Genomic DNA, 27,113 nt, shown 5'->3' with positions numbered 1-27,113 from the left:
CTGAAGGTGGCTTCGGGTCTTTCCGCCGCTGAGCGGCGTTGGGTGATTCCGGAACGGCCCGAAGGCGGCGAACCGAACCAGTCCGGAAAGAGCCGAAGAAGAGCGGGAGGCGTGGTCGGGTGTTTCCGGCGCGGCGGCGGAAATGGCCGAGGGCCGGCGGCGGCGGCCATGTTGGGAGCCGCTGGGTTCTGAGGAGGCGCGAGTGTGAGGCGGCGGCGGCGGCCGGGCCCGGCGGACTCGCCGCCCCGCTCTCTCCCTTCTCCTCTCCTGTCCCCCCCCCCCTCCCCGGCCTCCCTCATGCCGCTGGCCTGGCCTCCCCCGGCTCCCTGAGCGCGGCCCGGGGCTCCCTCTCCCCCACCTCCCCCCTCCCCGCACACCGCGGCTTCCCCCTATCGCGATAGTCGGCGGTGGGGGGGGGGGCCGCCATGTCGAGCAGCGGTCGCAGCCCTCTGCCTACCCTCAACGAGAGAGACGCGGAACAGGTAGGGGTCGGCGACGGGGAGGGCCTCTGTGAGGAGGAGGTGGGGGGGTCTGAGGGGTGTCCTCCGTGAGGGGGTCTGGGGCCGGTTTGTGAGGGGAAAGGGGGGTCTGGGGCCGGTTTGTGAGGGGAAAGGGGGGTCTGGGCTCGGTTTGTGAGGGGAAAAGAGGGGTCTGGGCTCGGTTTGTGAGGGGAAAGGGGGGTCTGGGCTCGGTTTGTGAGGGGAAAGGGGGGTCTGGGCTCGGTTTGTGAGGGGGAAAGGGGGGTCTGGGCTCGGTTTGTGAGGGGAAAGGGAGGTCTGGGGCCGGTTTGTGAGGGGAAAGGGGGGTCTGGGGTCGTTTTGTGAGGGGAAAGGGGGGTCTGGGGCCGGTTTGTGAGGGGAAAGGGGGGTCTGGGGCCGGTTTGTGAGGGGAAAGGGGGGTCTGGGGCCGGTTTGTGAGGGGAAAGGGGGGTCTGGGGCCGGTTTGTGAGGGGAAAGGGGGGTCTGGGGCCGGTTTGTGAGGGGAAAGGGGGGTCTGGGCTCGGTTTGTGAGGGGAAAAGAGGGGTCTGGGGCCGGTTTGTGAGGGGAAAGGGGGGTCTGGGGCCGGTTTGTGAGGGGAAAGGGGGGTCTGGGCTCGGTTTGTGAGGGGAAAGGGGGGTCTGGGGGGGTCGGGGGTCCTTTTCGTGAGGGGAAAAGGGGAATCTGGTGTCAGTTTGTGAGAGGAAAAGGGGGTTCTGGGGGATTCTGGGGTCGTTTTGTGAGGGGAAAGGAGGGTCTGAGGTGATATGGGGCCCTTTTCATGAGAGGAAGGTGGGTCTAAGGGGGATCTGGGGCCGGTTTGTGAGGGGAAAAGGGGAGTCTGGGGGGGAATCTTGGCGATTTTGTGAGGTGTAAAGGGTGTCTGAGAGAGACCTGGATGGTTTTGTGAGGGGGGGGGAAGGGAGTCTGAGAGGGTCCTGAGCCCTTTTGTGAGGGGAAAGGTGGGTCCGAGGGGGTCGTAGGCCCTTCCATGAGAAGAAAAGGGGATCTGGGGTTGTTTTGTGAGGACAAATGGGGGGTCTGAGGGGGTCAGGGGCTGTTTTGTGAGGGGAAAGGGCGTTCTGTGCGGGTCCTAGGCTCCTCCATGAGGGGAAAATGGGGGGGTCTAAGGGGGCCCTGTGCCCCCCAACCCTGCCCCTCTGCAAGGGGGATCAGGGGGGGCCCAGCTCTCTCAAATTTTCCCCCCCATGAAGTGCCCTGGGGTCTCCCATGGGCCAGACGACCATGTAGGGTGGGGGGGACCTGAGCCAGGCCCCCCCTCTCAGGGGTTGGATCTGGCTCCTGTATAGGACCAGGTGTGGGGAGGGGGAATCCTGGGCTGGGACCCCCCCTAGAGAGATCTAGGGTCCCATTTTACGAGGTCCCTGAGGGGGCCCAGGGGTCCCAACCCCACCCCAAAGGCAGGGGCAAGGGGGTCAGGGCTTGCACCCCAAAGGAAGGGGGGCAGGCAGGGGGGTGCCGCCCCCCTACATTGGCTGCTCTGGGGGTCTGGTATCTGCTGGGGGGTGCAAGGTTTTGGGGTGTCATCGCCGTTGTCATGTCGTCGTCCCCCCCCATCTCGGTGGCTGCGCGGACTGGGTGTGGGGGCGTGAGCCCACCCCCTTCCCTGCTGAGGCCCCCCCCACCCCCATGGCGGGGGGGGATTGTGGGGGCGGCATTGCTGCCACGGGCTGGGTGCCCTCTGTGGGGTTTTGGGGGGGACTGTGAGGTGTGTACCCCCCCAAATTATGGGGGTGCCAAGCTCTCTGATGGGGGCCAGCCTCCCCCCAAGATAGAGAGGGTGTGGGGTTCACCCCCTTTGTCTCTCTTGGGGGAGAGATGAGGCCCAGACCCCTCTGGGGGGCAGCTGGAAGGGGGGTCCCCCATTTTGGGGGTGCAGGTCTAGGGGTCTCTTGGGGTTCCCCCCCAGCTCCCAGCATCTGATGCTGGCAGGGGACCCCGCTTGTGGCTCAGCCCTTTTGGGGGGGTCTGGGGGACACCTTGGCTTCCCTAGCTGTGTGGCACCCCATTTTGGCTGGTATTTCAGGGGGGGCTCCCCACTTTCTGCGATGGAGGGACCCCCAAGCAACGGGAGGCACCCCGGCAGGATGTGGCCCAGGGATGGGAGGGACACAAGTGGCTTTGTCTCTGTGTCCCTCAACCCTGATGACAAGGGGATGCCACCCGTCCTCTGGCCGTCACCATGGCGTCGGGAACCCCCTCCTCATTTTGGGTCATTTTCCTCTATTTTTCCGCTGTTATGTAACGCCGACGAAAAATTATTCCTGGTTGGGAGGATTTGGGGGAAGGGGGCGGCAGAGAATCCGGGGGGAGGGGGGGTGTGGAGTGGGGGGTGCCATGTCTCCCCCCAAACCAACATCCGAAATGGGCGGTGCTTTTCTCTCCCCCTAGCCCCCCCCCTCGCCCCCCCCCCCATTTTGCCATCACGTGGTGTGGGTTTTTTTTATATGTATATATATAAAAAAAAAAAAAAGAAGAAATTCTCAAAAATAACTAAATTTGGCTGACATTTCAGCGCCGCCGCACCAAAAGCTGTTTCACCAGCTCCCGTCGGCTGCCGAGGCGGGGCTGGGGGGGGGGGGGGGGGGCCACACACATTGGGGGGGGGGCACACAAATCGCACCCCCCACCACCGCAGGTAGGCCCAGCACGGCCCTGGTTACACCGGTAGCCGCTTGCCACCGGTTTCGTGCCCGCCACACGGTTGAGAGCTGGTGGTGGCATCGCCGCCGTCGTTGCCGCCACCTCGGCCTCTTCGCACCGGGATCTTTAGACCTGACCCGGTGACATCACCCCCGGACCTAGTGACATCAGCCCCGGACCCGGTGACATCACCGCCGCCGTCATTCTGGTGGCGATTCCCAGCGGTTTGGCTCTAACGGTGCCACGGGGTCCTCCCACCCCAAGGTGTCTTGATTATTTTTTTTTTCCCCCCTTTTCCGCCCCGTTTTCGCGTTCCCGGTGCTTCAGGTGTCCCCCAAAACTGTGGCACGACACCATAATCCCCCCCCTCGTACCCCCCCCCCCCCCCCCCTCCCAAGTTCCCGCAGCGTCAGCCCCAACCGGTCGAGCCGGTCTGGCGTTCCCGACGCTCCTCGGGGAGTTCAACTCTGGGCGAGAGGCTTCCGCCGGCACCACCCCGCACCGAGCCGGCCGCGGCCGTCGGCGTCGCCGGCACCCACCACCACCAGCTGAGCCGGTCCGGGGGTCACTGAGCGTGAGTCCCCTCCCCCCCCCCGCCACCGCGGGGCTGGGGTTCGGGGTGGGGAAACTGAGGCAGCGAGGGGTTTGGGCAAGGAGGGAGGAGGTTTAGAGAGCCCAGCTCATGGGCTTGTTTAATTAACGAGAGTTTGGTTAACGAGCGCCAAGCCCGGCACCGCTCTTTGTAGCCGCGGGGGGATGCCGAGGGCCGAGTCCTTCACCGCTTGTGCCAAAACCGGGAGCGCTGAGGCGGCCACCCACGTCCCAGCGAGGGGGACGGTGATGACCTCCCGGTGTTTCGCCACCGGCAAAGCCCGGAGCCGCCGGTGCTTTCGGCAAAAGCCTGACCGGGCCCTGGTGCAGCCACCGCTCTCCCGGCACGACCTTTGCCGGGGTTGGGGAGAGAGCTGTGGGGGGAGGGGGGGGGCCTGGAGGAAGAGCCGCCGGGGGATGTTTGCCGGCCACTCGCCGATAAGAGGTGCCGGAGAAATGCCAGGCACGCCGGCCACTTGCTGGCACCACCGCGATCCCCCACATTTGGTGGGTTTTTTTTTGGGGGGGGGGAGGGAATATGATCCGGCGTCGGTGCCACCGCACGCCTCAAAACCCCGAATTAATTCCCCGGCAGCACGGCCAGATGGCGAAGCACGTTTCCCCGCCCCGTTGCCACGGTAGTTTTTTGGCAGAAAACCCCCAATTTTTCTTCACTTTTCCCCATCATCTTCCCAGCAAAGAATTGGATTTTGGGGGAGGGGAAGGATATGGGTGTCCGTCCGTCCCCCCCGTCCCCTCCCAAACCTCCATCTCCCCCAAAACGCTGTGTTTCCCCCCATAATCTGGGGGCTCGGTGCCTTGCACCCTGTTGCGCCATCGCTGGCTGAGCAACACCGAAAACTTCCCCCCCCCCCCCCCCCCCACCTCGCTTCCGCTGGTGGTTTCCTTCCCACAGGGAGGGGCACCCCAAGAGTGTGACCCCTTCAAACCCCACTGGGGTTTGGGGGGGGAGGGGGGCGCTGCGGTGGCCCCAAATCCTGGGGTGTGGGGGGGTTGACTCGACTCCCCCACCCGCTCACGCGCGCCCGTTATCTCTGGTGTCACCGGAGCGGTGACAGCACGGCGGGGAGTGGGGGGGGGGGGGGGGGGGGGTGTGACACCGCCCAGCGCTGGCCTTTCACTCCCCATAAGGGAACACCCCAAAAGTGTCCCTAAAGCCAGTGTGACCCGCGGGGGGGGCGGGGGGGCTTTTGGGGTGTGGGATGGGGGATTTGGAGGGTGGTGGCATTTTGGGGAGCACCCGGGGACCTCGCTGTTTTGGCTGTGGGATGAGCTCAGGCATCTGGGTATGCTCGTTTTGGGGTAAAATCACAACTTTTGGGCATCCTATTGCTGGGAGGGGATTGGGGAGGGGACAAACATGTCCCTGTCCCCTTCCGGGGAGGGGGTGACACTTTGCTGGCCCTGTCCCCCCCCGCCTCCGCCTCCTCCCAGCCCGGCCCGAAACCACGGCGCTTGCGTCAGGTATCGGGGGCGGCTCCCAGTCTGGCCGGGGCGCGGCACCGTACGGCAACTCCCGGACTTTGCTCCCGGCTTTGCCGAGAGCCTTCGGACCCCCCCTGGGAATTCTTGGGTTGGGGGGGGGTGGGGGGGGAGAGAAGGGAGACGAGACACGCAGACGACGGGCTAGGGGGGACATCGAGCTGATTGTCCCCTTCGTGTCCCCGCAGCCGGGTCCTGCGGAGGGGAAGGGCGGCGGGAAGGCCAACATGCTGCGGGGCCGGAATTCGGCCACCTCTGCCGACGAGCAGCCCCACATCGGCAACTACCGTCTGCTGAAAACCATCGGCAAGGGCAACTTCGCCAAGGTCAAGCTGGCCCGGCACGTCCTGACCGGCAAGGAGGTGAGTGCCACCGCGGTGCGGGGACAGGTTCCGGATCCTCGGCCCGCGAGTGCCACCGCGGTGCGGGGCCGGGTTCCGGATCCTCGGCCTGCGAGTGCCACCGCGGTGCGGGGTTCACGGTCCTTGCCTTGTCGGTGCCACCGTGAGGATGGCTCATGGTCCTTGGCCTGTGAGTGCCACCATGGGGATGGGCTTGTGGTCCTCAGCCTGTGAGTGCCACCGCGGTGTGGGGAGGGGTTCCCAGTCCTCACCCTGTTGGTGCCACTGTGAGGATGGGCTTGTGGTCCTTGGCCTGTGAGTGCCACCACGGTGTGGAGCAGGTTCCCAGTCCTTGCCCTGTGAGTGCCACCGTGGTGTGGGGACGGTCCTCGGCCTGTGAGTGCCACCAGGGGGATGGGCTCGTGGTCCTCACCCTGTGAGTGCCACCGTGGTGTGGGGAGGGGTTCCTGGTCCTCGCCCTGTAGGTGCCACCGTGGGAATGGCTCCTTGAGTGCCACTGTGGGGATGGGCTTGTGGTCCTCATCCCCCGAGTGCCACCATGGTGTGGGGACAGGTTCCCAGTCCTCGCTCTGGGGGCAGGTTCCAGGTCCTTGCCCTGTGGGTGTCATCATGGGGATGGGCTCATGGTCCTCGCCTTGTGAGTGTCACCGCAGCGTAGGGACAGTCCTTGCCCTGCGGGTGCCACCACAGGAACAGGCTCATAGTCCTTGTCCTCTGGGTGCCACCATGGTGTAGGAGCAACTCTGGGTCCTGGTCCTTGTCCTGTGAGTGACACCATGGTGTGAGGAGGGGTTCCCTGTCCTCGCCTTGTGGGTGCCACCATGGTGCAGGGACAGCTCTGGGTCCTGGTCCTCACCCTGTGAGCGCCACCGCGGCGCAGGGATGGTCCTCGCCCTGGACAGGCTCATGGTCCTCGTTCTCTAAGTGCCACCGCGATGTAGGGACCGTCCTTGTCCTGCGAGTGCCACCACAGTGTGGGGACAGGTTCCTGCTCCTTGCCGTGGGGGCAGGTTCCAGGTCCTTGCCCTGTGGGTGTCACCATGGGGATGGGCTCATGGTCCTTGTCCTCTGGGTGCCACCACGGTGTAGGGGACAGCTCTGGGTCCTGATCTTTGTCCCGTGAGTGCCACCAGGGTGTGGGGATGGTCCTTGTCCTGTGAGTGCCACCACGGTGTGGGGACAGGTTCCCAGTCCTCACCCATTGAGTGCCACTATGGGGATGGGCTCGTGGTCCTCAGCCTGTGAGTGCCACCACGGTGTGAGGACAGGTTCTAGGTCGTTGTCCTGTGGGTGTCACCATGGGGATAGGGGTTGTGGTCCTCGTTCAGTGAGCGCCACCAAGGAGCAGGGACGGTTCTGGTCTCCCAGTCCTTGCCCCATGAGTGCCACTGCAGTGTGGGGACAGGTTCTGGTCCTCACCCTTTGGGTGCCACCGTGGAGATGGGCTCACGGTCCTTTGTCCTGTGAGTCCTGTCACAGCGTGGGGACAGTTCTGGGTTCCCAGTCCTTGTCCCATGAGTGCCACCACGGTGTGGGGAGGGGTTCCCAGTCCTTGTGGGTGCCACCATGGGGGACGGGCTTGTGGTCCTCGTCCTGTGAGAGCCACTGTGGTGTAGGGACAGCTCTGGGTCCTGGTCTTCGTCCTGTGAGTGCCACCATGGCACGGGGATGGGCTTCTCATCCTCAGGGGTGGGTGCCATCATGGCATGGGGTCAGTTCTGGGCTCCTGGTCCTTGCCCTGTGAGTGCCACCGTGGGGACAGGCTCCCAGTCCTCCCCCCACAAGTGCCACCACAGCGTGGGGACAAGCTCCTGGTTCTCGCCCTGTGAGTGTCACTGTGGCACGGGGACGGACCCGAGCTCCTGGTCCTTGTCCCAGGAGTGCCACCATGGCACAGGGACAGGTTCTTGGTCCTCGCCTCGCGAATGCCACCACGGTGTGGGGACAGCCCTGGGGACGGTCCCATCCCTTTCTTGTCACCCTGGGAGTGCCACTGCAGTGTGGGGACAGTCTTGGGGACGATCCTGTCCCCCTGCCCCTCACCCTGGGAGCGCCACCACGGTGTGGGGACAGTCCTGTCCCCCTGCCCCTCACCCTAGGAGTGCCACTGTGTTGTGGGGTCAGTCTTGGGGACGGTCCTGTCCCCCTGCCCTTCACCTCACAAGTGCCACCGCATTGTGAGGACAGTCTTGGGGACATTCCCTGACCCCCTCTCCCCCCTCCCCTGCCCAGGTCGCCGTGAAAATCATTGACAAGACGCAACTCAACTCCTCCAGCCTGCAGAAGGTGAGGGGGGGTTGGGGTCCCCTGGGGGGGGTGCCAGCCGCTTTTCGGGGGGCACGTGGGGGGGGTTGTGGCATCTCACACCCCCCAACCCCCCACCCCCCTTCCTCACAGCTCTTCCGGGAAGTACGAATAATGAAGGTCCTGAACCACCCCAACATAGGTGAGCCCCCCCCCCCCGAACTCCCCCTGAGCTCCATGCTGGGACTCCTGTGCCCCCTTTTCCTCACCTCTGGGGGGGGAGGGGGGGGGTCCCGGGGGTGGCCCCCCACCTCCAGCCCCACTTTGTCCCCTTTGCAGTCAAGCTCTTCGAGGTGATCGAGACGGAGAAGACGCTTTATCTCGTCATGGAGTACGCCAGTGGGGGTGAGCAGCAGGCAGAGGGGGGGACACAGCAGGCGGGGGTGGGGGGTGATACACAGCAGGCAGGGCTGCCTCTCACCCCCCCGCCTTCTTATTTCCTCCCCCCCCCCCCCCAGGTGAGGTTTTCGACTACTTGGTGGCCCACGGGCGCATGAAGGAGAAGGAGGCCCGGGCAAAGTTTCGACAGGTCGGGGACACACACCGGTGTGACACATCCAAGGGGGTTTGGGGACATCTCTATGTCCCCAGGGGGCTGGGGGATGCCCCTGTAGGCGCCCCCCTCCCCCCTGCCCTGGGGTGGGACACCCCCCTGACACCCCCCTCTCCTGCAGATAGTGTCGGCCGTGCAGTACTGCCACCAGAAGTTCATTGTCCACAGGGACCTGAAGGTGAGGACCCCCCGGGACCCCTGCCAGCACCCCAGGGGGCTCCCCGGGGCTCCCACCCCCCTTCTTGATGCCAAGGCAGCACCCAGACACCTCTGGGACCCCCCACGGCAGCACCCAGACACCCCTGAACCCCCTGGGAGGGTGAAAGGACCCCCTGGAGCAGCACCCAGACACCCTTTGAACCCCCTGGGAGGTGCCAGGACCCCCTGGGGCAGCACCCAGACACCCCTGGGACCCCCAAAGCACAACTCGTGTATCCCTGAACCCCCTGGATGGGTGCAAGGACCCCCAGAGCAGCACCCAGGACACCCCTTGAAACCCCCTGGGAGGTGCCAGGACCCACTGGGGCAGCACCCAGATTCCCCTGGGAGGTGCTAGGACCCCCAGGTGGCACCTGGGACCCCCCAGAACAGCATCAGATACCCCCAGAACTCCCCCCCCCCCCCCCCAGCTGCACCCACGTACCCCCAACCTCCTCCAGTAGAGCACCCAGCCACCCCTAAACCCCCTTGGGGCGCTCTCCCTCCCCTGGGACAGGCGGAAAACCTCCTGCTGGACGCCGACATGAACATCAAAATCGCCGATTTTGGCTTCAGCAACGAATTCACCTTCGGGAACAAATTGGACACTTTTTGTGGGTCCCCCCCCTACGCCGCCCCCGAACTCTTCCAGGGGAAGAAATACGATGGCCCCGAAGTCGACGTCTGGAGTTTGGGCGTCATCCTCTACACCCTGGTCAGCGGTTCCTTGCCCTTCGATGGGCAAAATCTGAAGGTAACGCCTCATTTTTGGTGGGGGTGGGGGTGGGTCCCCGGCACGGGAAGGGGTGTGGAGGGGTGTCACGGTGTCCTGATGGGTGTTTGTCCCCTCAGGAGTTGCGGGAGCGGGTGCTGCGGGGGAAATACCGGATCCCTTTCTACATGTCCACGGACTGCGAGAACCTGCTCAAGAAGTTCCTCATCCTTAATCCCACCAAAAGGGGCACCTTGGAGGTGAGGGGGGGGGGGGGTTGGGGTGGAGCACGGAAGACCTACGTGGGCACCCTCCAGCAGGGTTCTGGGTGCGCCCCCAGTGGGGTCCTGGGTACCCCCGGGGCACCCAGGTGTGGTCCTGGGCACCCTAAGAGCATCCCAAGACCCCTGACATGGTCCTGGGACCCCCCCAGAATGGTCCTTGATACCCATGAGACCACCCAGGGACCCCCAGCGTGGTCCGGGGCACCTTCAGCATCGTCTTGGGCACCCCCAGGGCACCCAAGTGTGGTCCTGGGCACCCTTGGGACCGCCCAGGCATCCCCAGTGTGATCCTGGGACCCCCCCAGAATGGACACCCATGGGACCAGCCAGGGCCCCCCAGTATGGTCCTGGGCACCTCGGGCACCCCTTGAGCACCCCCAGCGTGGTCCTAGCACCTCTAAGAGCACCCCAGCACCTTGTGGTCACCCCCAATTGTGGTCCGGGGAACCCCCAGCCAGTCCCAGTCACCCCCAGCATCTCCCTCACCCTCCCAGTTGCCCCCCCCCCCCCCACACACCACCAAGGATCTCTGGAGCCTCTTTTTGCCCCTCTAAAATGTCCCTGTCCCCAGAGGTGACCCCAGGAAGTCCCCTGGGACTCCCCCAAGACCCCTTTTGATGTTGTTGCGTGTGTCGTGTGTCGTCCCCCCCCCCCCCCGCCCCCCCCAGCAAATCATGAAGGACCGTTGGATGAACGTGGGCCACGAGGACGATGAGCTGAAGCCCTACATGGAGCCCGTGCCAGACTACAAGGACCCTCGAAGGACAGGTAGGACACCTTCCCCGGACACCTGGGTCCCCTTTTTTTTGGGGGGGGTGGAGTAGGGCTCCCCCTGGATGCCTGGGGTCCCTCCCACTGAGGCCTGTCCCCGTCGTCCCCCCCCCAGAGCTGATGGTGTCCATGGGGTACACGCGGGAGGAGATCCAGGAGTCGCTGGTGGGGCAGAAGTACAACGAGGTGATGGCCACCTACCTGCTGCTGGACCACAAGAGCTCGGAGGTGCGGGGACATCGGGGGACACTGGGGACATCAAGGGGGTGTAGGGGACGTGGGGACAACGGGGGAAGGGGAGGTGACACAGGTGGAATGGAGCGTGGAGGAGATGAGGGGACAACGGAGAGGATCGTGGGGATGGATATGATGAGGTGACATGGGGACAGGAGGAGGCGTGGATGCGTGGTGGAGGATCTTAAGGGACATGGGAACAAGGAGGGGACAAAGGGAGGGATGTGGGGACATGGGGACAACGAGGGGACATTGAGAGGGTCACGGGGGTGATGAGGGGACATGAGGGTTATGGGGACATTGGTATGAGGGAACATGGGGACAACAAGGGGACACGAGGAAGAGCATGAGGGACGTGGGTATGATGGGACATTGAGGAAATGAGGGGACATAGAAAGGGTCATGGGGACAACAAGGGGACACGAGGAGCAAGGGGGACATGGGTACGATGGGACATGGAGGGAATGAGGGGACGTGGGGACAATGAGGTGACAGAGGGACTTGAGACAAGGGGGTACTTGGGTGTGATGGAGCATGGAGGGTACGAGGGGACATGGGGACGACAAGGGGACATGAGCGTGGGGATACACGACAGGGGACATGGGGACAATGAGAGGACATGGAGAGGATCATGGGGACGTGTATGACATGGGACATGGTGACAACAAGGGGACGTTGGAACAGGGTGGGACGCTGGGGGGGAGCACAGGGAGGGACAGAGGGGACACCGTCCTCCCCTGCCATACCCCGACCCCGTGCCAGCGTGTCCCCGTGCCATCGTGTCGTGTGTGTGTCCCCCCACCCCGTCCCCAGCTGTGCCTGGTGCCGGCACGTCCCTGTGCCAGCACGTCCCTGTCCCCAGCTGTGCCCCAAGCTGGCACGTCCCTGTCCCCGCACGCCAGCGCATCCGGTCCCCATCCCCATGGCTGCTTGGGGTGTCACCTCATGTCCTCCCCATGGCCCTGTCCCCAGATGTGCCAGCGTGTCCTATTTCCAACTCTGCCCTGGCTGTTGGGTCCCCATCCCTATTCCTGCTTGGTGTCCCCCATGGTGTCCCCCACAGTGTCCCCTTGTGTCCTCCCCGTGTCCCTCCATGCCCCTGTCCCCAGCTGTGACCCACACCAGCACATCCTTGTCCCCACACGTTCCCCGTGCCCAGCACGTCTCGTCCCCAACCCTGCCTTGGCCATCGGGTCTCCATCCACATTCCTGCTTGGTGTGTCCCCCTGTGTCCCCACATGTCCCCCAGTGTCCCCCCCGTGTCCCTGTCCCCAGCTGTGCCTGGTGCCCCCCCCGCAACCTGTCCCCACACGTCCCCCACGCCAGCACATCCGTCCCCAACCTTACCCTGGCCATCGGGTTCCCATCCCTATCCCTGCTCGGGGTGTCCCCTCGTGCCCCACACTGACGTGTCCCCCCGTGTCCCCCCCCCGTGTCCCCAGCTGGAGGAGAGCCTGGCGCTGAAGCCGCGGGCGGCCCCCGACCTGGCCAACAGCTCGGGCCCCTCCCCGGCCCACAAGGTGCAGCGCAGCGTCTCCGCCAACCCCAAACGCCGCGTCAGCGACCAGGGTGAGCCCCCCCGGACGCCTGGGTCTATGGGTGGGGGGCAGGAAGGGGCACCTGGGTCCATGGGTGGAGGGGGGGGGGGGGAGGGGGGGGCAGGACAACAAGGGCAGGGGCCCCCAGACGCCTGGGTCCATGGGTGGGGGGGCAGGAAGGGGGCACCTGGGTCCATGTTGGGGGGAGGACCTGGTTGCCTGGGCCAGGGATTGGGGGGATCTGGTTGCCTGGGTCCATGCGTTGGGGGGGCAAGGGGTGGCACTTGAGTCCATGGGTTGGGGTGGGGTGGGGGGGCAGACACTTGGGTCCCTGGAGGGAGGGCAAGGTGGGGGGGCACGTGGGTCCATGGGTGGAGGGCACCTGGATGCCTGGGTCCCTCAGGGATTGGGAGGACCTGGTTGCCTGGGTCCCTGGGTGGGGGGCAAAGTTGGGGGGCACCTGGGTCCCAGGGTGGGGGGGTCAGACACCTGGGTCCATGGGTGGGGGGGTACCTGGGTGCCTGGGTCCATGGGTGGGGAGTTGGGGGGGGTCCAGTCACCTGGGTCCCTCGGGAGTGGGAGCCGGGGAGGGGGCAGGATACCTGAGTCCCTCAGGAGCAGGAGTCCTGGGTCTCCATGGGGTGGGAGGGTGGAGTGGGCCCCCCCCCATATACCTGGGTGCCATCTGGGTTCCCATGGGACCCCCCCCCCGACACCTATTCCCCCCCCCCCCCCAGCTGGCCTCTCCATCCCCACCTCGGCCTCCTACTCCAAGAAGACGCAGGCGACCAATGCCGAGAACAAGCGAGGAGGAGGAGGAGGGGATGAAGAGGGGGGGCGACGAGCGGGCAGCACCGCCAAGGTGCCCCCCAGCCCCCTGCCTGGCCTAGAACGAGCCAAGGGCACCCCCTCGCCCTCCACGGTCAGCATGGGGTGGGGGGGCACCCATCCTTGGGGTGGGGGGACACTCAATGCCTGGGTCCCCTGGGGTGGGAGGGGGGGGGGGCGCCCATGTTTGTGTCCCCTGGGGTGGGGGCACCCAATACCTGGGTCCCCTGGGGGGGGGGTGGGGGGGGGGGGAAGTGGGGGGCACCCATGCCTGGGTCCCCTGGGGATGTGGGAGGGGGGGCTTGGACACCTGGGTCCTCCTGGTTTGGGGGGGGGGGGGGGGTGTCAGGGAGGGGGGTCAAGGTCCTCTGGGGGTGCAGAAGGGGGGGGTGAAGGGGGATCCTGGATGCTTGGGTCCCCTGGGGGGGTGGGTGAAGGGGGGGGGACTTGGACGCCTGAGTCCCTTTGGGGTGGGGGGGCCCCAAACACCTGGGTCCCTCAGAGGTTCCAGGGTGCCCCGGTTCCTATGGGACCCTGATGGAGGGTCCCCAGATGCCTCATCCCTCCCCTCCATTTGGGGGTGCCCATGGGGTTCCTGGATGCCTGGGTCCCCCCTCAGTGCCCCCCCCCTTTTGTCCTTGTCTCCCCCCCCACAGAACAGTGTCCTCTCCACGGGCACCACGCGGAGCCGTAACTCCCCGCTGCTGGACCGGGCCAGCCTGGGCCAGAGCTCCCTGCAGAACGGCAAGGACAGGTAGGGGACCCCCCCCCCTGTGCCCCCTCCCCAAAATCCCCCCCGTCCCGTCCCCCCCCCCTCCCTCCTTAATGCCCCCCCGCCCCCCGCTTTTCTTTCCTAGCTGCCGACCCTCACCCGCCGCCCCCCCGGCCCCCGGGGCCCCCCCGCGGTCCCGCCAGCACCCGAAACCCGCCGCCACCCCCGCTGATGCCAACTGCGAGGCCCCACGGCCCAGGCAAGGCCCCCCCTCCACCGGCCCCCCCAAATCCCTTGTGTCCTGGGGGGACCCCTGGGAGGGTTCGGGGGGGTCCCTGTGTGCCTGTCCCTCTTCCTGCTGCAGCATCCGGCATGTCCCCGGGGATTTGAGGTGACTCGGGGTGCTGGTGTCCCTCACTGTGTCTCCAGGGCTTTGGGGTGCTGGTGTCCCCTGCCTGGCTCCCCAGCGTGTCCCCTCACCGTGTCCCCAGGGCTTTGGGGTGCTGGTGTCCCCCTGCCTGGCACCCCAGCGTGTCCCCTCACTGTGTCCCCAGGGCTTTGGGGTGCTGGTGTCCCCCTGCCTGGCACCCCACCGTGTCCCCTCACCGTGTCCCCAGGGCTTTGGGGTGCTGGTGTCCCCCTGCCTGGAACCCCAGCACGTCCTTGGGGATTTGGGGTGACTCAGGGTGCTGGTGTCCCCCACCCTGTTCCCAGGAATTTGGGGATGACTCGGGGAGCTGGTGTCCCCTTGCCTGGCACCCCACCGTGTCCCCAGGGATTCGGGGTGGCTCTGGGTGTTGTGTGGGTGCCAGCAGGTCCCCAGGGTGCCAGCATGTTCCTGGGGTGCCATGAGGTGTCCCCAGGGTGCAGAGGGGGGGCCGTGAGGGTGTGACCCTTTGGGGTGCCATGGGTGCCACCCCCCCACCCTGACCCCCTGTCCACCCCCCTTCCTTTTTGTGTCCCCACAGCGGGGTGCCCAGCCAGGTGCTGGCGGCGTCCCCCTCTGCCCACAATGTGCCAGGTCCCCGGGGTGCCAGTGGGACACCAGGGTGTCCCCAGGGTGCTGTGGGGTACTGGCTGGTCCCTGGGGTGTTGTGAGGTGCCAGCAGGTCCCCAGGGTGCTGGCATGTCCCCAGGGTGCCAGTGGGTCACCAGCGGGTCCTTGGGGTGCTGTGGGGTGCTGGCATGTCCCCAGGGTGCCAGTGGGTCACCAGCGGGTCCTTGGGGTGCTGTGGGGTGCCAACAGGTCCCAGGGGTTCCAGTGGGTCACCAGCGGGTCCTTGGGGTGCTGGCAGGTCCCCGGGGTGCCAGTGGGTCACCAGCGGGTCCTTGGGGTGCTGTAGGGTGCTGGCATGTCCCCAGGGTGCCAGTGAGTCACCAGCGGGTCCTTGGGGTGCTGTGGGGTGCTGGCATGTCCCCAGGGGTTCCAGTGGGTCACCAGCGGGTCCTTGGGGTGCTGTGGGGTGCTGGCATGTCCCCAGGGTGCCAGTGGGTCACCAGCGGGTCCTTGGGGTGCTGGCATGTCCCCAGGGTGCCAGTGGGTCACCAGCGGGTCCTTGGGGTGCTGTGGGGTGCCGGCAGGTCCCCGGGGTGCCATGAATTACCGTGAATTAATTCCTAGGATGTGGCAGGGGGGTGCCGTGGGTGCCACCCCCTCCCCACACCCTGACCCCTTGTCCCCCCTCCCTCCCTCCCTTCCTCCCTCCCCTTCCTTTTTATGTCCCCACAGCGGGGTGCCCAGCCGGGTGCCGGCGGCGTCCCCTTCTGCCCACAACGTCAGCCAGGGCCCCGGGGAGCGCCCCAGTTTCCCGCGGGGGGTCTCCAGCCGCAGCACCTTCCACGCGGGGCAGCTGCGGCAGGCGCGGGACCAGGCCCCCCTGCCCTACGCGCTGCCCCCCGGGCTGCCCCCCGCCTCCCCCTCGGGTGCCAGTCAGGGTCGCCGCGGTCCCTCCGCCAGCCTCTTCAGCAAGTTCACCTCCAAGTTCGTCCGCAGGTGAGCAGGGGGGAGGGATTGTCACACCCCCCACACCCCCCGCTGTCACCCCCGCTGTGTGGCCCCCTGGGCTGCCCCCCGTGCTCCTCTGTGTCCCCTCTGTGTGTCCCCTCATCCTCCTGGGGCTCCTTGTCCACCCGGGGCTCCCCTGTGTCACCTCTGTGTGTCCCCTTGTCCCCTCGGGGCTCTTCCTTGTCCCCCCTGAGGCTCCCCTGCGTCCCCTCTTTGTGTCCCCTTGTCCCCCCCGAGGCTCCTCTGTGTCCCCTCGTCCCCCCGGGGCTCCTCCTCGTCCCCCTGGGGTTCCTCTTGTGTCCCCTCTGAGTGTCCCCAGGGATCCTCTTGTGTCCTCTCTGTGTGTCCCCTCGTCCCCCCGGGGCTCCTCCTGTGTCCCTTTTGTGTGTCTCCATGTCCCCTCTGTTTGTCCCCCCAGGGCTCTCCTGTGTCCCTTCCGTGTCCCCTTGTCCCCCTGGTTCCGAGTCCCCTCTGTGTGTCCCTTTGTTCCCCCTAGGGCTTTTCCATGTTCCCTTTTAACACCCCAGGACAGTTCTTTGTCCCCCTGTGTCCCCCCGGGGCTCTTCCATGTCCCTTCTTGTCCCCTGGGGGCTCCTCTGTGCGTCCCCTTGTCCATCCAGGCACCTTGATGTCCCCTGTGCTCCTCTGTGTCCCCTCTGTGCCCTCCCTTTGTCCCCCTCCTCTGTCCCTCCTGCTCTCCCACATCCCCTCCTGTCATCCTGTGTCCCCTTTGTGTCCCCACCCCTTCTGTCCCCTCAGGGCTTCTCCTGTCCCCAAGGTCCCCTGCCCTCCCCTCGGGGACACCCCCTCCTGTCCCTGTGTCCCCTCAGAGCTCCTCCTGTCCCCCCAAGGTCCCCTGCCCTCCCCTCGGGGACACCCCCTCCTGTCCCTGTGTCCCCTCAGAGCTCCTCCTGTCCCCCCCAGGTCCCCTGCCCTCCCCTCGGGGACACCCCCTCCTGTCCCTGTGTCCCCTCAGAGCTCCTCCTGTCCCCCCCAGGTCCCCTGCCCTCCCCTCGGGGACACCCCCTCCTGTCCCTGTGTCCCCTCAGAGCTCCTCCTGTCCCCCCCAGGTCCCCTGCCCTCCCCTCGGGGACACCCCCTCCTGTCCCTGTGTCCCCTCAGAGCTCCTCCTGTCCCCCCCAGGTCCCCTGCCCTCCCCTCGGGGATACCCCCTCCTGTCCCTGTGTCCCCTCAGAGCTCCTCCTGTCCCCCCCAGGTCCCCTGCCCTCCCCTCGGGGACACCCCCTCCCGTCCCTGTGTCCCCTCAGAGCTCCTCCTGTCCCCCCCAGGTCCCCTGCCCTCCCCTCGGGGACACCCCCTCCTGTCCCTGTGTCCCCTCAGAGCTCCTCCTGTCCCCCCCAGGTCCCCTGCCCTCCCCTCGGGGACACCCCCTCCCGTCCCTGTGTCCCCCACCCCTAACTCTGGGGCAGGGGGTTCCGGGGTGGGGGGTGCTGCTTCACCCCAAACACCTGGGGTGCTCCGGCCGACCCCATCCCCCACTTGGTGGAAGTGGGGGGGGGGGGGAGGGGGGGTAGGGGGGAGGGGCCGATCCCCTTAGGGTGTGGGGGAGGGGGGTGGCTCTTTCCCGGCCCCCTCCCCTCCCCCCAACGTCGCCCTTCTCTTCTGTTTGTCTTTGTAGAAATCTGTCTTTCAGGTTTGCCAGAAGGTAGGGGCCGCGCCGGACACCGCCTGGGTCCCCTGTCCCCCTGCATGCCACCCCCGCCCCACCCCCACCCCAGGGGAGAGCAGGTCCCGGCCCCTCCCCCCACTCCCACCCCGTCCCCCCCCCCCCCCGTCCCCCCCATCGGTGCTGCACGGCCCCGCATGGCCCCCTCCCCGCTCGGCTGCGGCTGTCTGTCTGTCCGTCTGTGTCACCCCCGCCGTGTGTGTGTGTGTGTGTGTGTCTGTCCCCCTCCCCGTGCTGTCTGTGTCCCCCCCCCTCCCCCCTCCCCGGACGTCTGGGTCCCACGGGGGGAGGGGGAGGGGCTGCCCCCCATGTCCCCCCCCCCCCCACTGATCTCTGTCCCCTCTTGTTTCTTGAGGAACCCGCACGAGCCCGAGAGCAAGGAGCGGGTGGAGACGCTGAGGTGAGTGACACCCCTGTCACCCCCCCACCCCCCCCGGGGGTCCCTGTGTCACCCGTAGGATCCCTGGGACACCCTTGACACACCCCCCAGGGTCCCTGCGTCACCCGTGGATCCCCCGTGTCACCCCCCGGGTCCCTGTGATACCCCCAGAATCCCCATGTCACCTGTGTCACCCCCTTGGGGTCCTCGTGTCACCCCCTTGGGGTCCTCGTGTCACCCATGGGTCCCTGTGTCACCTGTGACACCCCCGGGGTCCCTGGGACACCCATAGGATCCCCAGGGTCCCCATGACACCCTCAACACCCATGGGGTCTCCAGGACCACTGCCTTGTGCCCTGTGACATCCATGACACCTCCAGGGACATCTCTATGTCACCCAGGCCCTCCTCCATGGTGGTCCTGGTGCCATCCATGGAACCCCTGTCACACTCAGAACCTCCATGTTGGTGACATCCATGGGGTCCCCATGCCATGCATGCCCACCGTGCTTCTGGTGACATCTCAATGCCACCCAGGCCCACCATGGTTGTCCTGGTGCCATCCGTGGAACCCCTGTCACACCCATGGCCACCATGGTGGTCCTGGTGCCATCCGTGGAACCCCTGTCACACCCAGGGCCACCATGGTGGTCCTGATGACATCCGTGGAACCCCTGTCACACCCATGGCCACCATGGTGGTCCTGATGACATCCGTGGAACCCCTGTCACACCCATGGCCACCATGGTGGTCCTGATGACATCCGTGGAACCCCTGTCACACCCATGGCCACCATGGTGGTCCTGATGACATCCGTGGAACCCCTGTCACACTCAGAACCTCCATGTTGGTGACATCCATGGGGTCCCCATGCCATGCATGCCCACCGTGCTTCTCCTGGTGGCATCTCAATGCCACCCAAGCCCACCATGGTGGTCCCGGTGACGTTCTTGGGACCCCTGTCACACCCAGTCCCACCACGCTGGTCCACGAGGTCCCTGTCGCGCCCAGAACCTCCAAGCTTGGTTCCACCCCACCACCCCCACCCCCTTGGTGACCCCCGTGTCCCATTCCCCCCCCCACCCCCCTTCCACCTTATGTCCCTCAGACCAGCGGTGGGGCCGGAGAAGGACCCTCGGGAAGGTGGCGGCGGTGGTGGCGGTGGAGTTGGCCGAGAAGCCAAACCTCGGTCCTTACGTTTCACTTGGAGCATGAAGACCACGAGTTCTTTGGAACCCGGGGAGATGCTACGGGAGATCCGGAAAGTTCTGGACGCCAACAGTTGTCGGTGTGAACCCCAAGAACGTTTCGTCCTTCTCTGCGCCCACGGGGCCCCCGGCCACGACTCCTTCGTCCAGTGGGAGATGGAGGTTTGCAAACTCCCCCGATTGTCCCTCAACGGCGTCCGCTTCAAACGCATCGCCGGCACCTCCATGGCCTTCAAGAACATCGCCTCCAAGGTGGCCAACGAGCTCAAGCTCTGAGCCACGAGGAGGTGGGGGGGTGGGTGGGTGGGGGTGGGGGTGTCCCCCCACACACCCCCTCCCCCCACACACACACACCTGGTGGGTGCTGCCACCGCCTTCAGCCGGGGAAGGGGACGACACACGTGGACCCAGGTGGGGACGATGCTGTGGATTGATGGGGATGGGGGGGGGGGGGGGTGTGAGTCCTGGTGGGGCCTGAGGAGCGACCTTCTGGATGGACCTGGGACCTTCTGGATGGACCTTCTGGATGGACCTGGGACGTTCTGGATGGACCTGGGACCTTCTGGGGACCTTCTGGATGGACCTGGGACCTTCTGGGGACCTTCTGGATGGACCTGGGACCTTCTGGATGGACCTTCTGGGGACGTTCTGGATGGACCTGGGACCTTCTGGGGACGTTCTGGATGGACCTGGGACCTTCTGGGGACGTTCTGGATGGACCTGGGACCTTCTGGGGACGTTCTGGATGGACCTGGGACCTTCTGGGGACCTTCTGGATGGACCTGGGACATTCCGGATGGACCTGGGACCTTCTGGATGGAGCTTTGGGCTGTTCTCGATGGACCTGGGACCCTTTGGGGACGTCCTCAATGGTGCTGGGACATCAGGATGGACCTGGACCTGGGACCTTCTTGGGGATTGTCCTAGATGGAGCTGGCATCTCGGGATGTCCTCAATGGCCCTGTCACCCTCTGGGGACGATGTAGATGGACGTGGGATGTCCTGGATGGAGTTGGGACCTTGGGCTGGACCTGGCACCCTCTGGGGACATCCTGGATGGAGCTGGGACCTTGGGGGGGGGGGGGGGGAAGGAACATCATCGATGATGGACTTTGGGGACATGGGGACATCCTGGATGACCCGGGTCCACGGAAGAACATCCTGGGGTAGCCTAAGGACCTGTGGTGACATCCTCATTGGACACGGGGATGGGTCCCTGGTGGCCCAGGAACCTTTTGGGGACATCCTTGGTGGGACACTTGGGGACATCTTGGATGGACCGGTTTCTCCTGGGAAGGACAATCCTGGTGGCCCAGGAACCCTTGGGGACATCTCCGGGGGACGTCCCCCGAGCCTTAGGGGGGGGGCGGGGAGGGGACACGGGGACGGCCCGGAGCCTTAGGGGGACACCCCGACGTGGCCTTAGGGACATTGGGGACATCCTGACGTCACAGCCCCGCCCCCACACCCCACCCCCCCCCGGGTGGCCTCGGGGACATCCTGACGTCACAGGGCCGCCCCCCTCCCCCCCCCCCCAACCTGGATGTCCTGCCCCCTCCCCCCCCCCTCACTCAGGAAGGGCCCCGGGGGAGGGGGGGAGGGGTTCTGCTGCTGCCGGGGGGAGGGGTCACCCCTCCCCCACCCGGGGGGGGAGGGGCGGGGGCGCCCCCTTTGACCTGCTGTAGCCCCGCCCCCTGGGTGTCATCCCCCCCTCCCCCCTCGCCCCCGGGGATTGGGGAGGGGGGGAGGGGCTGCACGTGCCCTTGACATACCTCGGGGGGGGGGTGGGGTGTCCCCAGCCCCTCCCCCCCTCCCCTCCCCCTCCCCCGGCACGGCCGCCCCCGGGTGGGAGGGGGGAGGGGAGCGGGTGGGGGGAGGGGCAGCGCCGCTGGCCCCGCCCCCCCAGCGCACGCTGTGGATTTTCCAGGTTCTAGATTAAAAACTTTCCAGAAAGATCCGTCGTCTCCGACCAGTGCTCCCAGTACGGACCAGTGCTCCCAGTATAGACCAGTACAGATGAGGGGTCCTGGTATGGACCAGGGCTCCCAGTACAGATCACGGTTCCCAGTATGGACCAGTGTTCCCCGTATAGACCAGTATTCCCAGTACAAGTGCTCCCAGTATAGAGCAGTGTTCCCAGTATAGACCAGTACGGACCAGGGGTGCCAGTACAGACCAGTGTTCCCAGTATGGATCACAGTTCCCGGTATGGACCAGGACTCCCAGTGCAGACCAGTCCACCCAGTAACACCCCTCCCTTTACCCTTCCCCCCAATCCTCTCAGTAACATTCCTCCCCCCCACATCCCTGAGTCCTCCCAGTAACCTGCCCCAGTGCTCCCAGTATGGACCAGTGCTCCCAGTAACTGCCCCCAGCATGGATCAGTCCACCCAGTAAACCCCCAACCCCCCCCCCTCCTTCCCCAGTGCTTCCAGTATGGACCAGTGCTCCCAGTAACTCCCCCCAGTACGGCCCAGTCCACCCAGTAAACCCCCCTCCCCCCCCCCCGAGTGCTCCCAGTACGGACCAGTGCTCCCAGTACCCCCAGTACACGCAGCCACTCTAGTAAAATACCTTTATTGTCAAACGGGGCTGCCCCCCCCCCCACACCCCCCCGGCCCAGCAGGGGGTGCTGCGCCGGGGGGGCGGAGCCCATCACTCAGCGGGGAGGGGCGTGGCCGGCGGCGGGGGGGCGTGGCCGAGCGGCGGGGGCGTGGCCGGGGCGGATGAGGGGGGGCGGGGCCCGGCCCTGCTGGAGCGGTGGGGGGGGCCGCGGCAGCAGCGGGGGCGTTGGGTGGGGCCGGGCGCAAAAGGGGCGGGGGCTGCGGTGGGCGTGAGGGGGAGGGTGGAGGGGGCGGGGCCAGAGGAGGGGGCGGGGCCGAGGAGGCGGGAGGCGGGGCCTGGCGGGAGATGCCGGTGATCTGCACCTGCGGGGAGAGAGACGTTGGGGGCGGGGCCAAGCCCGAGGGGGCGGGGCCAGGATCAATGGGCGTGGTCCAGACCGAGGCCATGGCTCAGGGGTGTGGTCAGATCTGGGGGCGGGGCCAGAGGGGAACTGGGGGCGGGGCCAGAATCAGGACTGGGACCAGTTCCCGGCTTGGAACTGGGACCAGTGCCTGGCTCAGGACTAGGACTGGGAATAGCCCTGGGGATGGAACTGGGACCAGTTTTTGGGGGTGGTCAGGCTGGAACTGGGACCAGTCCCTGCCTTGGAACCAGTCCCCACCCCCGCCTCCAAACTGGTCCCAGTTCAGAACTGGTCCCAGTACCTGCCTCCAAACTGGTCCCAGTCCCATCTCAGAACTGGTCCCAGTCCCCGCCTCCAAACTGGTCCCAGTCGCAGTTCAGAACTGGTCCCAGTGCCTGCCTCCAAACTGGCCCCAGTTCCTATCTCAGAACTGGTCCCAGTCCCATCTCAGAACGGGTCCCAGTCCGGAGTTCAGAACCGGTCCCAGTCTCGGTTCTGAACTGGTCCCAGTGCCGGCTGCCCCCCCCCACCCCCCGGTCCCCACTCACCTCCTGCCGGTGCCCGGGGGGGGTTCCGGGGGGGTCTCTCTCCCGCAGGAGCCGCTCCAGCCCCAGGCGGCGCCGGGTCCCGAGGACGAAGCTGCGGACCTGAGCTGCCGTCTTGTTCCCCAAAACCCCCGCCACGGCGGGGAAATCCCGGCCGTAACGACGCAGCGCTGGGGGGGAAGGGGTTAACGAGGGGACGGGGTAACGAGGGGACGGGGGTAACGAGGGGACGGGGTAACGAGGGGAAAGGGGTAACGAGGGGACGGGGGTAACGAGGGGAAGGGGGTAATGAGGGGATGGGGGTAACAAGGGGAAAGGGGTAACGAGGGGACGGGGGTAACGAGGGGACGGGGTAACGAGGGGAAAGGGGTAACGAGGGGAAGGGGGTAACGAGGGGAAGGGGGTAATGAGGGGATGGGGGTAACGAGGGAACGGGGGTAATGAGGGGAAGGAGTAACGAGGGGAAAGGGGGTAACGAGGGGACGGGGGTAATGAGGGGAAAGGGGTAATGAGGGGACGGGGGTAATGAGGGGAAAGGGGTAATGAGGGGACGGGGGTAACGAGGGAACAGGGTAATGAGGGGAAGGAGTAACGAGGGGAAAGGGGGTAACGAGGGGAAGGGGGGTAACGAGGGGACGGGGTAACGAGGGGAAAGGGGTAACGAGGGGATGGGGGTAACGAGGGGACGGGGGTAACGAGGGGAAGGGGGTAATGAGGGGATGGGGGGTAACGAGGGGACGGGGTAACGAGGGGAAGGGGGGTAACGAGGGGACGGGGTAACGAGGGGACGGGGGTAACGAGGGGACGGGGGTACCGGGGTTAACGAGGGTAACGGGTACCGGGGTTAACGAGGGGGGGGCTCACCCTGCACCGCCAGGAGCTGCTCGTCCGTCGTCCAGCGGGAGCTGAATTTGCCGTTGCCCTGGGGGGAGACGGGGGGTGTGGGGTGATGTGGGGGGAAATGGGGTGCCGTGGGGTGCCACGGGGGGGGACGATATGACACCGTGGGGCACCGCGGGGACATGATGGGGCACGTGGGGGACACTGTGGGGACACCGTGGGGCACGGCAGGACTTTATGGGGCACATGGGGACACCGTGGGGCAGAACAGGACACGATGGGGGGGGGGGGTGGGGACGCCGTGGGGACGCCGTGGGGCAGGTGGGGATTCTGTGGGGCACAGGGGGACGCGGCGGGGCCCTCCCCCAGCCCCCCAAGTCCCACCTCTGGAGGCCGCAGTCCCTCCACGCCGCCCTCCAGCGCCTGCTTCAGGCCGCTGTTGATCTGCTTGATCCGCTGCACCTGCAGGGGGTGAGAGGCCCAGGGGGCGCCCCACAATTTAGGGGGCACCCCACAACTTGGGGGGCACCCCACAACCTAGGGGGGACACCCCATAGATTTTGGGGGAGGGAAAGTTTTTATCTGGTGTTTGAGTGAAATAAGCTGACAATCAAGATTTTTGGAGGAGGGTCACCCTGTAATTTAGGGGGTCACCCCACAACTTAGGGGGCACCCCACAATTCAGGGGCACCCCACAACTTGGGAAGCACCCCACAATTTAGGGGTCACCCCACAGATTACAAAGAGGGAACATTTTTCATTTGGACTTTTGAGGAAAACGAGCTGATGATGAAGACTCGGGGGGGGGGGGGGGAGAGGGGGTTCACTCCCCAACTTAGGGGTCAGCCCTACAACTTGGGGGTCACCCCATAGATCCGGGGGTGGGGGGGCGTTGTGTCCTACCTGCCGTTTGAGGGAGACGAGCTGGCAGTCGAGCTGCCGCAGGGCCAGCGCCCCCAGGTCGGGGTTGGCCGTGACCCCGGCCACGTCCTCCCGGCTGAGGTGCATCCCGCGGGGGGGGCGGCGGCGGTGCCGCGGGGGGGGGGTGGTGCCGGTACTGGGCCGTTTTGGGGTAAAAAGGCTGAAATTTAGTAAATTTGGGAGGTGGGGGAGGGAAGGGGGAGGGAGCTGGGGTCACTGCGCTCACTTTTGGGGGGGCACAGGGGGAATTTGGGGGGGGCTGGGGCATCAGAGGAGGAGTTTGGGGGGGGGTTAGTGGGTTTGGGGGGAACAGGGGGAGATTTGGGGGGGTTGGGGGGAGCACAGGGTGATTTTTGGGGGCTTTGGGGGGCCACAGGAGGAGTTTGGGGGGGGCACAGGGGGAGTTTGGGGGGATTGGGGGGCACAGAGTGATTTTTGGGGGGCTTTGGGGGGGCACAGGGGAAGTTTGGGGGGGACTAGGGTGTCAGAGGAGGAGTTTGGGGGGGTTTAGTGGGTTTGGAGGGAACAGGGGGATTTGGGGGGGTTTTGGGGATATAGGGGGATCTGGGGGGGCACAGGGGGAGTTTGGGGGTCACGGGGGGGCTCAGGGTAGGATTTTGGGGCACAGGGTGCGTTTTAGTGGGTTTGGGGGGGGCACAGTGATTTTGGGGGGGGTTGGGGGTCACAGGGTGAGATTGTGGAGGTTGGGGGGCAAAGGGGGGGTTGGGGGGGGGCACACAGTGATTTTTGGGGGGGTTGGGGAGGCAGAGGGGGAGTTAGAGGGGCTTGGGGGGGCACAGAGTGATTTTGGGGGGGGACAGGGGTGATTTGGGGGGGGGGTTGGGGGGCAAAGAGGGGGTTGAGGGGGGTTGTGGGGGCACAGGGTGACTTTGGGGGGGGTTGGGGGGGGGCACTTTGTGAGCGCGGTGACCCCAACCCCCCCCCACCCCCCACCCCCCCCCAAACCTCTTTTTTGGGGTCCGTCGCTTCCGTCTCCCCCTCGGTGCCGGGGCGCTGCTCCTCCGTCTCGTCGTTGCTATGGGAATGGGGAGAGGGGGGGGTGTGAAAGTGTGTGTGTGTGGGGGGGGTGTTAAGGGGCAGGGGGGGTTGGTTTTGGGGGTGTTTTTCTTTGGGGGGGGGGACGGGACACGGGACGGGTTACCTGTCGTCACGGTCCTTGCGGCCCAGCAGGCGTCGCGCCTGACGATCCATCAGGCTGGTCCGGCTCCGGGTTTTTTTCCAGGAGTAATAATATTTCACCAGGCTCGGGATGAGCTTGTCAGGGAGCTGGGGGGGGGGGGGGGGGGGAAGGAGCGGCAGGGGGGACACACCGGGTGAGATTTGGGAGGGCAAAGAGGGGGTTGGGGAGGGCACAGAGTGAATTTTGGGAGGTTTGGGGGGCACAGGGGGAGTTTTGGGGGGCAAAGAGAAGGCACAGGTGAGACTGGGGGGGGGTTGGGGTGCACCGGGTGAGATTTGGGGGGGTTCGGGGTGAGATTAAGGGGTTTGGGGGGCACTGGGTGAGACTGGGGGTGGGTTGGAGTGAGATTTGGGGGACACAGGGGGAGTTTGGGGGGGGCACAGAGTGAATTTGGGGGGTTGGGGTGGGCAACGAGGTGGTTGGGGGGGGCTGAAGGGGTTTGGGGGGAGCTGGGGGGGCACTGGGTGAGATTTGGGGAGGTTTGGGGGGAAAAGAGGTTGTTGGGGGGGCACAGAGTGAATTTTGGGGGGTTTGGGGGAGCACAGGTCAGGGTTTGGAGGGGGTTGGGGGCAGCTGGGGGGGGAGAAATTTGGGGGGGGCACAGAGTGAATTTTGGGGGGCAAAGAGGTAGTTGGGGGGGTTTGGGGGGAGCTAGAGGGGGCACCGGATGAGATTTGGAGAGGTTTGGGGGGGCAAAAGGGTTGTTGGGGGGGGCACAGAGTGAGTTTTGGGGGGTTTGGGGGGGCAGAGGGGGAGTTTGGAGGGATTTGGGGGGGCATGGAGTAGGATTTGGGGGGGTTTGGGGGGCACTGGGTGACTTTGGGGGACATTTGGAGGGGGTTTGGGGGAGGGGCACAGGGTGAGATTGAGGGGGTTTGGAGGGGAAAAGAGGGGGTTGGGGGGGTGTTTGGGGGGGGGCAGGGTGAGATTTGGGGGCTCTGGGGGGGCCCAGGGGGAGTTTGGGGGGGGTGGGGGGGAGGTGGGAGGTGCCACCTGCTGGGATGGGGGGGGGGGGGGCAGGTGGCATCGCTGGGGGCGGGGCCAGGGGTGGCATGTACCATCCCCTATAGGGGGGAGGTCAGGGGGTGGCACGTACCATCCTGGGGGGAGAGTAGGGGGTGGCATGTGCCATCTGGGGGGGGTGGGTTGGGGTGTCAAGGAGTGGCACAAACCATATTGGGGGGAGGGGGGGGCAGGGGTGGCACGTACCATCTGGGAGGTGGGGGGGGCAGGGGTGGCATGTACCATCGGGGGGGGGATGACGAGGGGGGCATGTACCATCTAGACGGGGTGGGGGGGTGGCATGTACCATCTGGGGGTAGGGGTCTCAAGGGGTGGCACGTACCATTACCTACGGAGTGGGGGGGGGGCGTCAGGGGGTGGCATGTACCATCTGGGAGGTGGGGGGGGGCAGGGGTGGCATGTACCATGGGGGGGGGAACGACGAGGGGGGCATGTACCATCTGGGGGGGGGGGGGGCTCAAGGGGTGGCATGTACCATTCCCTACGGAGTGGGGGGGGGGTGTCAGGGGGTGGCATGTACCATCTGGGGGTGGTCAGGGGTGGCATGTACTACCTCCTGGCCGCCGGGGGGGGGCGGTGGCATCTCAAGACACTCTGCCCCCCCCC

The 27,113-nt window shown here is 66.1% G+C and overlaps 2 protein-coding genes across 6 annotated transcripts; one reads left to right on the top strand and one right to left on the bottom strand.

Moving 5' to 3' along the window:
• Positions 1-425: 425 nt before the first annotated feature.
• Positions 426-19,285, top strand: MARK2 (microtubule affinity regulating kinase 2). 5 transcript variants are annotated; one of them, XM_074167814.1, is made up of 19 exons: positions 426-482; positions 5,424-5,597; positions 7,830-7,883; positions 7,995-8,043; positions 8,181-8,246; positions 8,360-8,430; positions 8,576-8,632; positions 9,170-9,406; positions 9,505-9,624; positions 10,317-10,416; positions 10,535-10,647; positions 12,096-12,222; positions 12,929-13,113; positions 13,676-13,773; positions 13,877-13,990; positions 15,461-15,724; positions 17,376-17,402; positions 17,779-17,823; positions 18,910-19,285. In XM_074167814.1, exons 1-19 carry the CDS (start codon positions 426-428, stop codon positions 19,283-19,285), a joined length of 2,334 nt encoding a protein of 777 aa, XP_074023915.1. The 5 variants fall into 5 exon arrangements, with proteins under 5 accessions (XP_074023915.1, XP_074023916.1, XP_074023917.1 ...); XM_074167815.1 differs by lacking the exon at positions 13,877-13,990; XM_074167816.1 differs by lacking the exons at positions 13,877-13,990; positions 17,376-17,402 and having other exon boundaries at positions 438-482.
• Positions 19,286-21,668: 2,383 nt separating this feature from the next.
• LOC141478871 (REST corepressor 2-like) lies at positions 21,669-26,765 on the bottom strand. The gene is given in 10 exon segments (XM_074167813.1): positions 21,669-21,809; positions 21,811-21,936; positions 22,526-22,692; positions 23,387-23,444; positions 23,747-23,824; positions 24,266-24,406; positions 24,408-24,443; positions 25,250-25,319; positions 25,446-25,570; positions 26,694-26,765. Coding segments are annotated over 10 exon segments (1,014 nt in total).
• Between the last annotated feature and the right edge of the window lie 348 nt (positions 26,766-27,113).

This window comes from Numenius arquata, unplaced genomic scaffold (genome assembly GCF_964106895.1).
Source record: "Numenius arquata unplaced genomic scaffold, bNumArq3.hap1.1 HAP1_SCAFFOLD_1140, whole genome shotgun sequence".
Classification (NCBI taxonomy): Eukaryota; Metazoa; Chordata; class Aves; order Charadriiformes; family Scolopacidae; genus Numenius; species Numenius arquata.
This window is presented reverse-complemented; position numbering and strand designations above follow the sequence as displayed.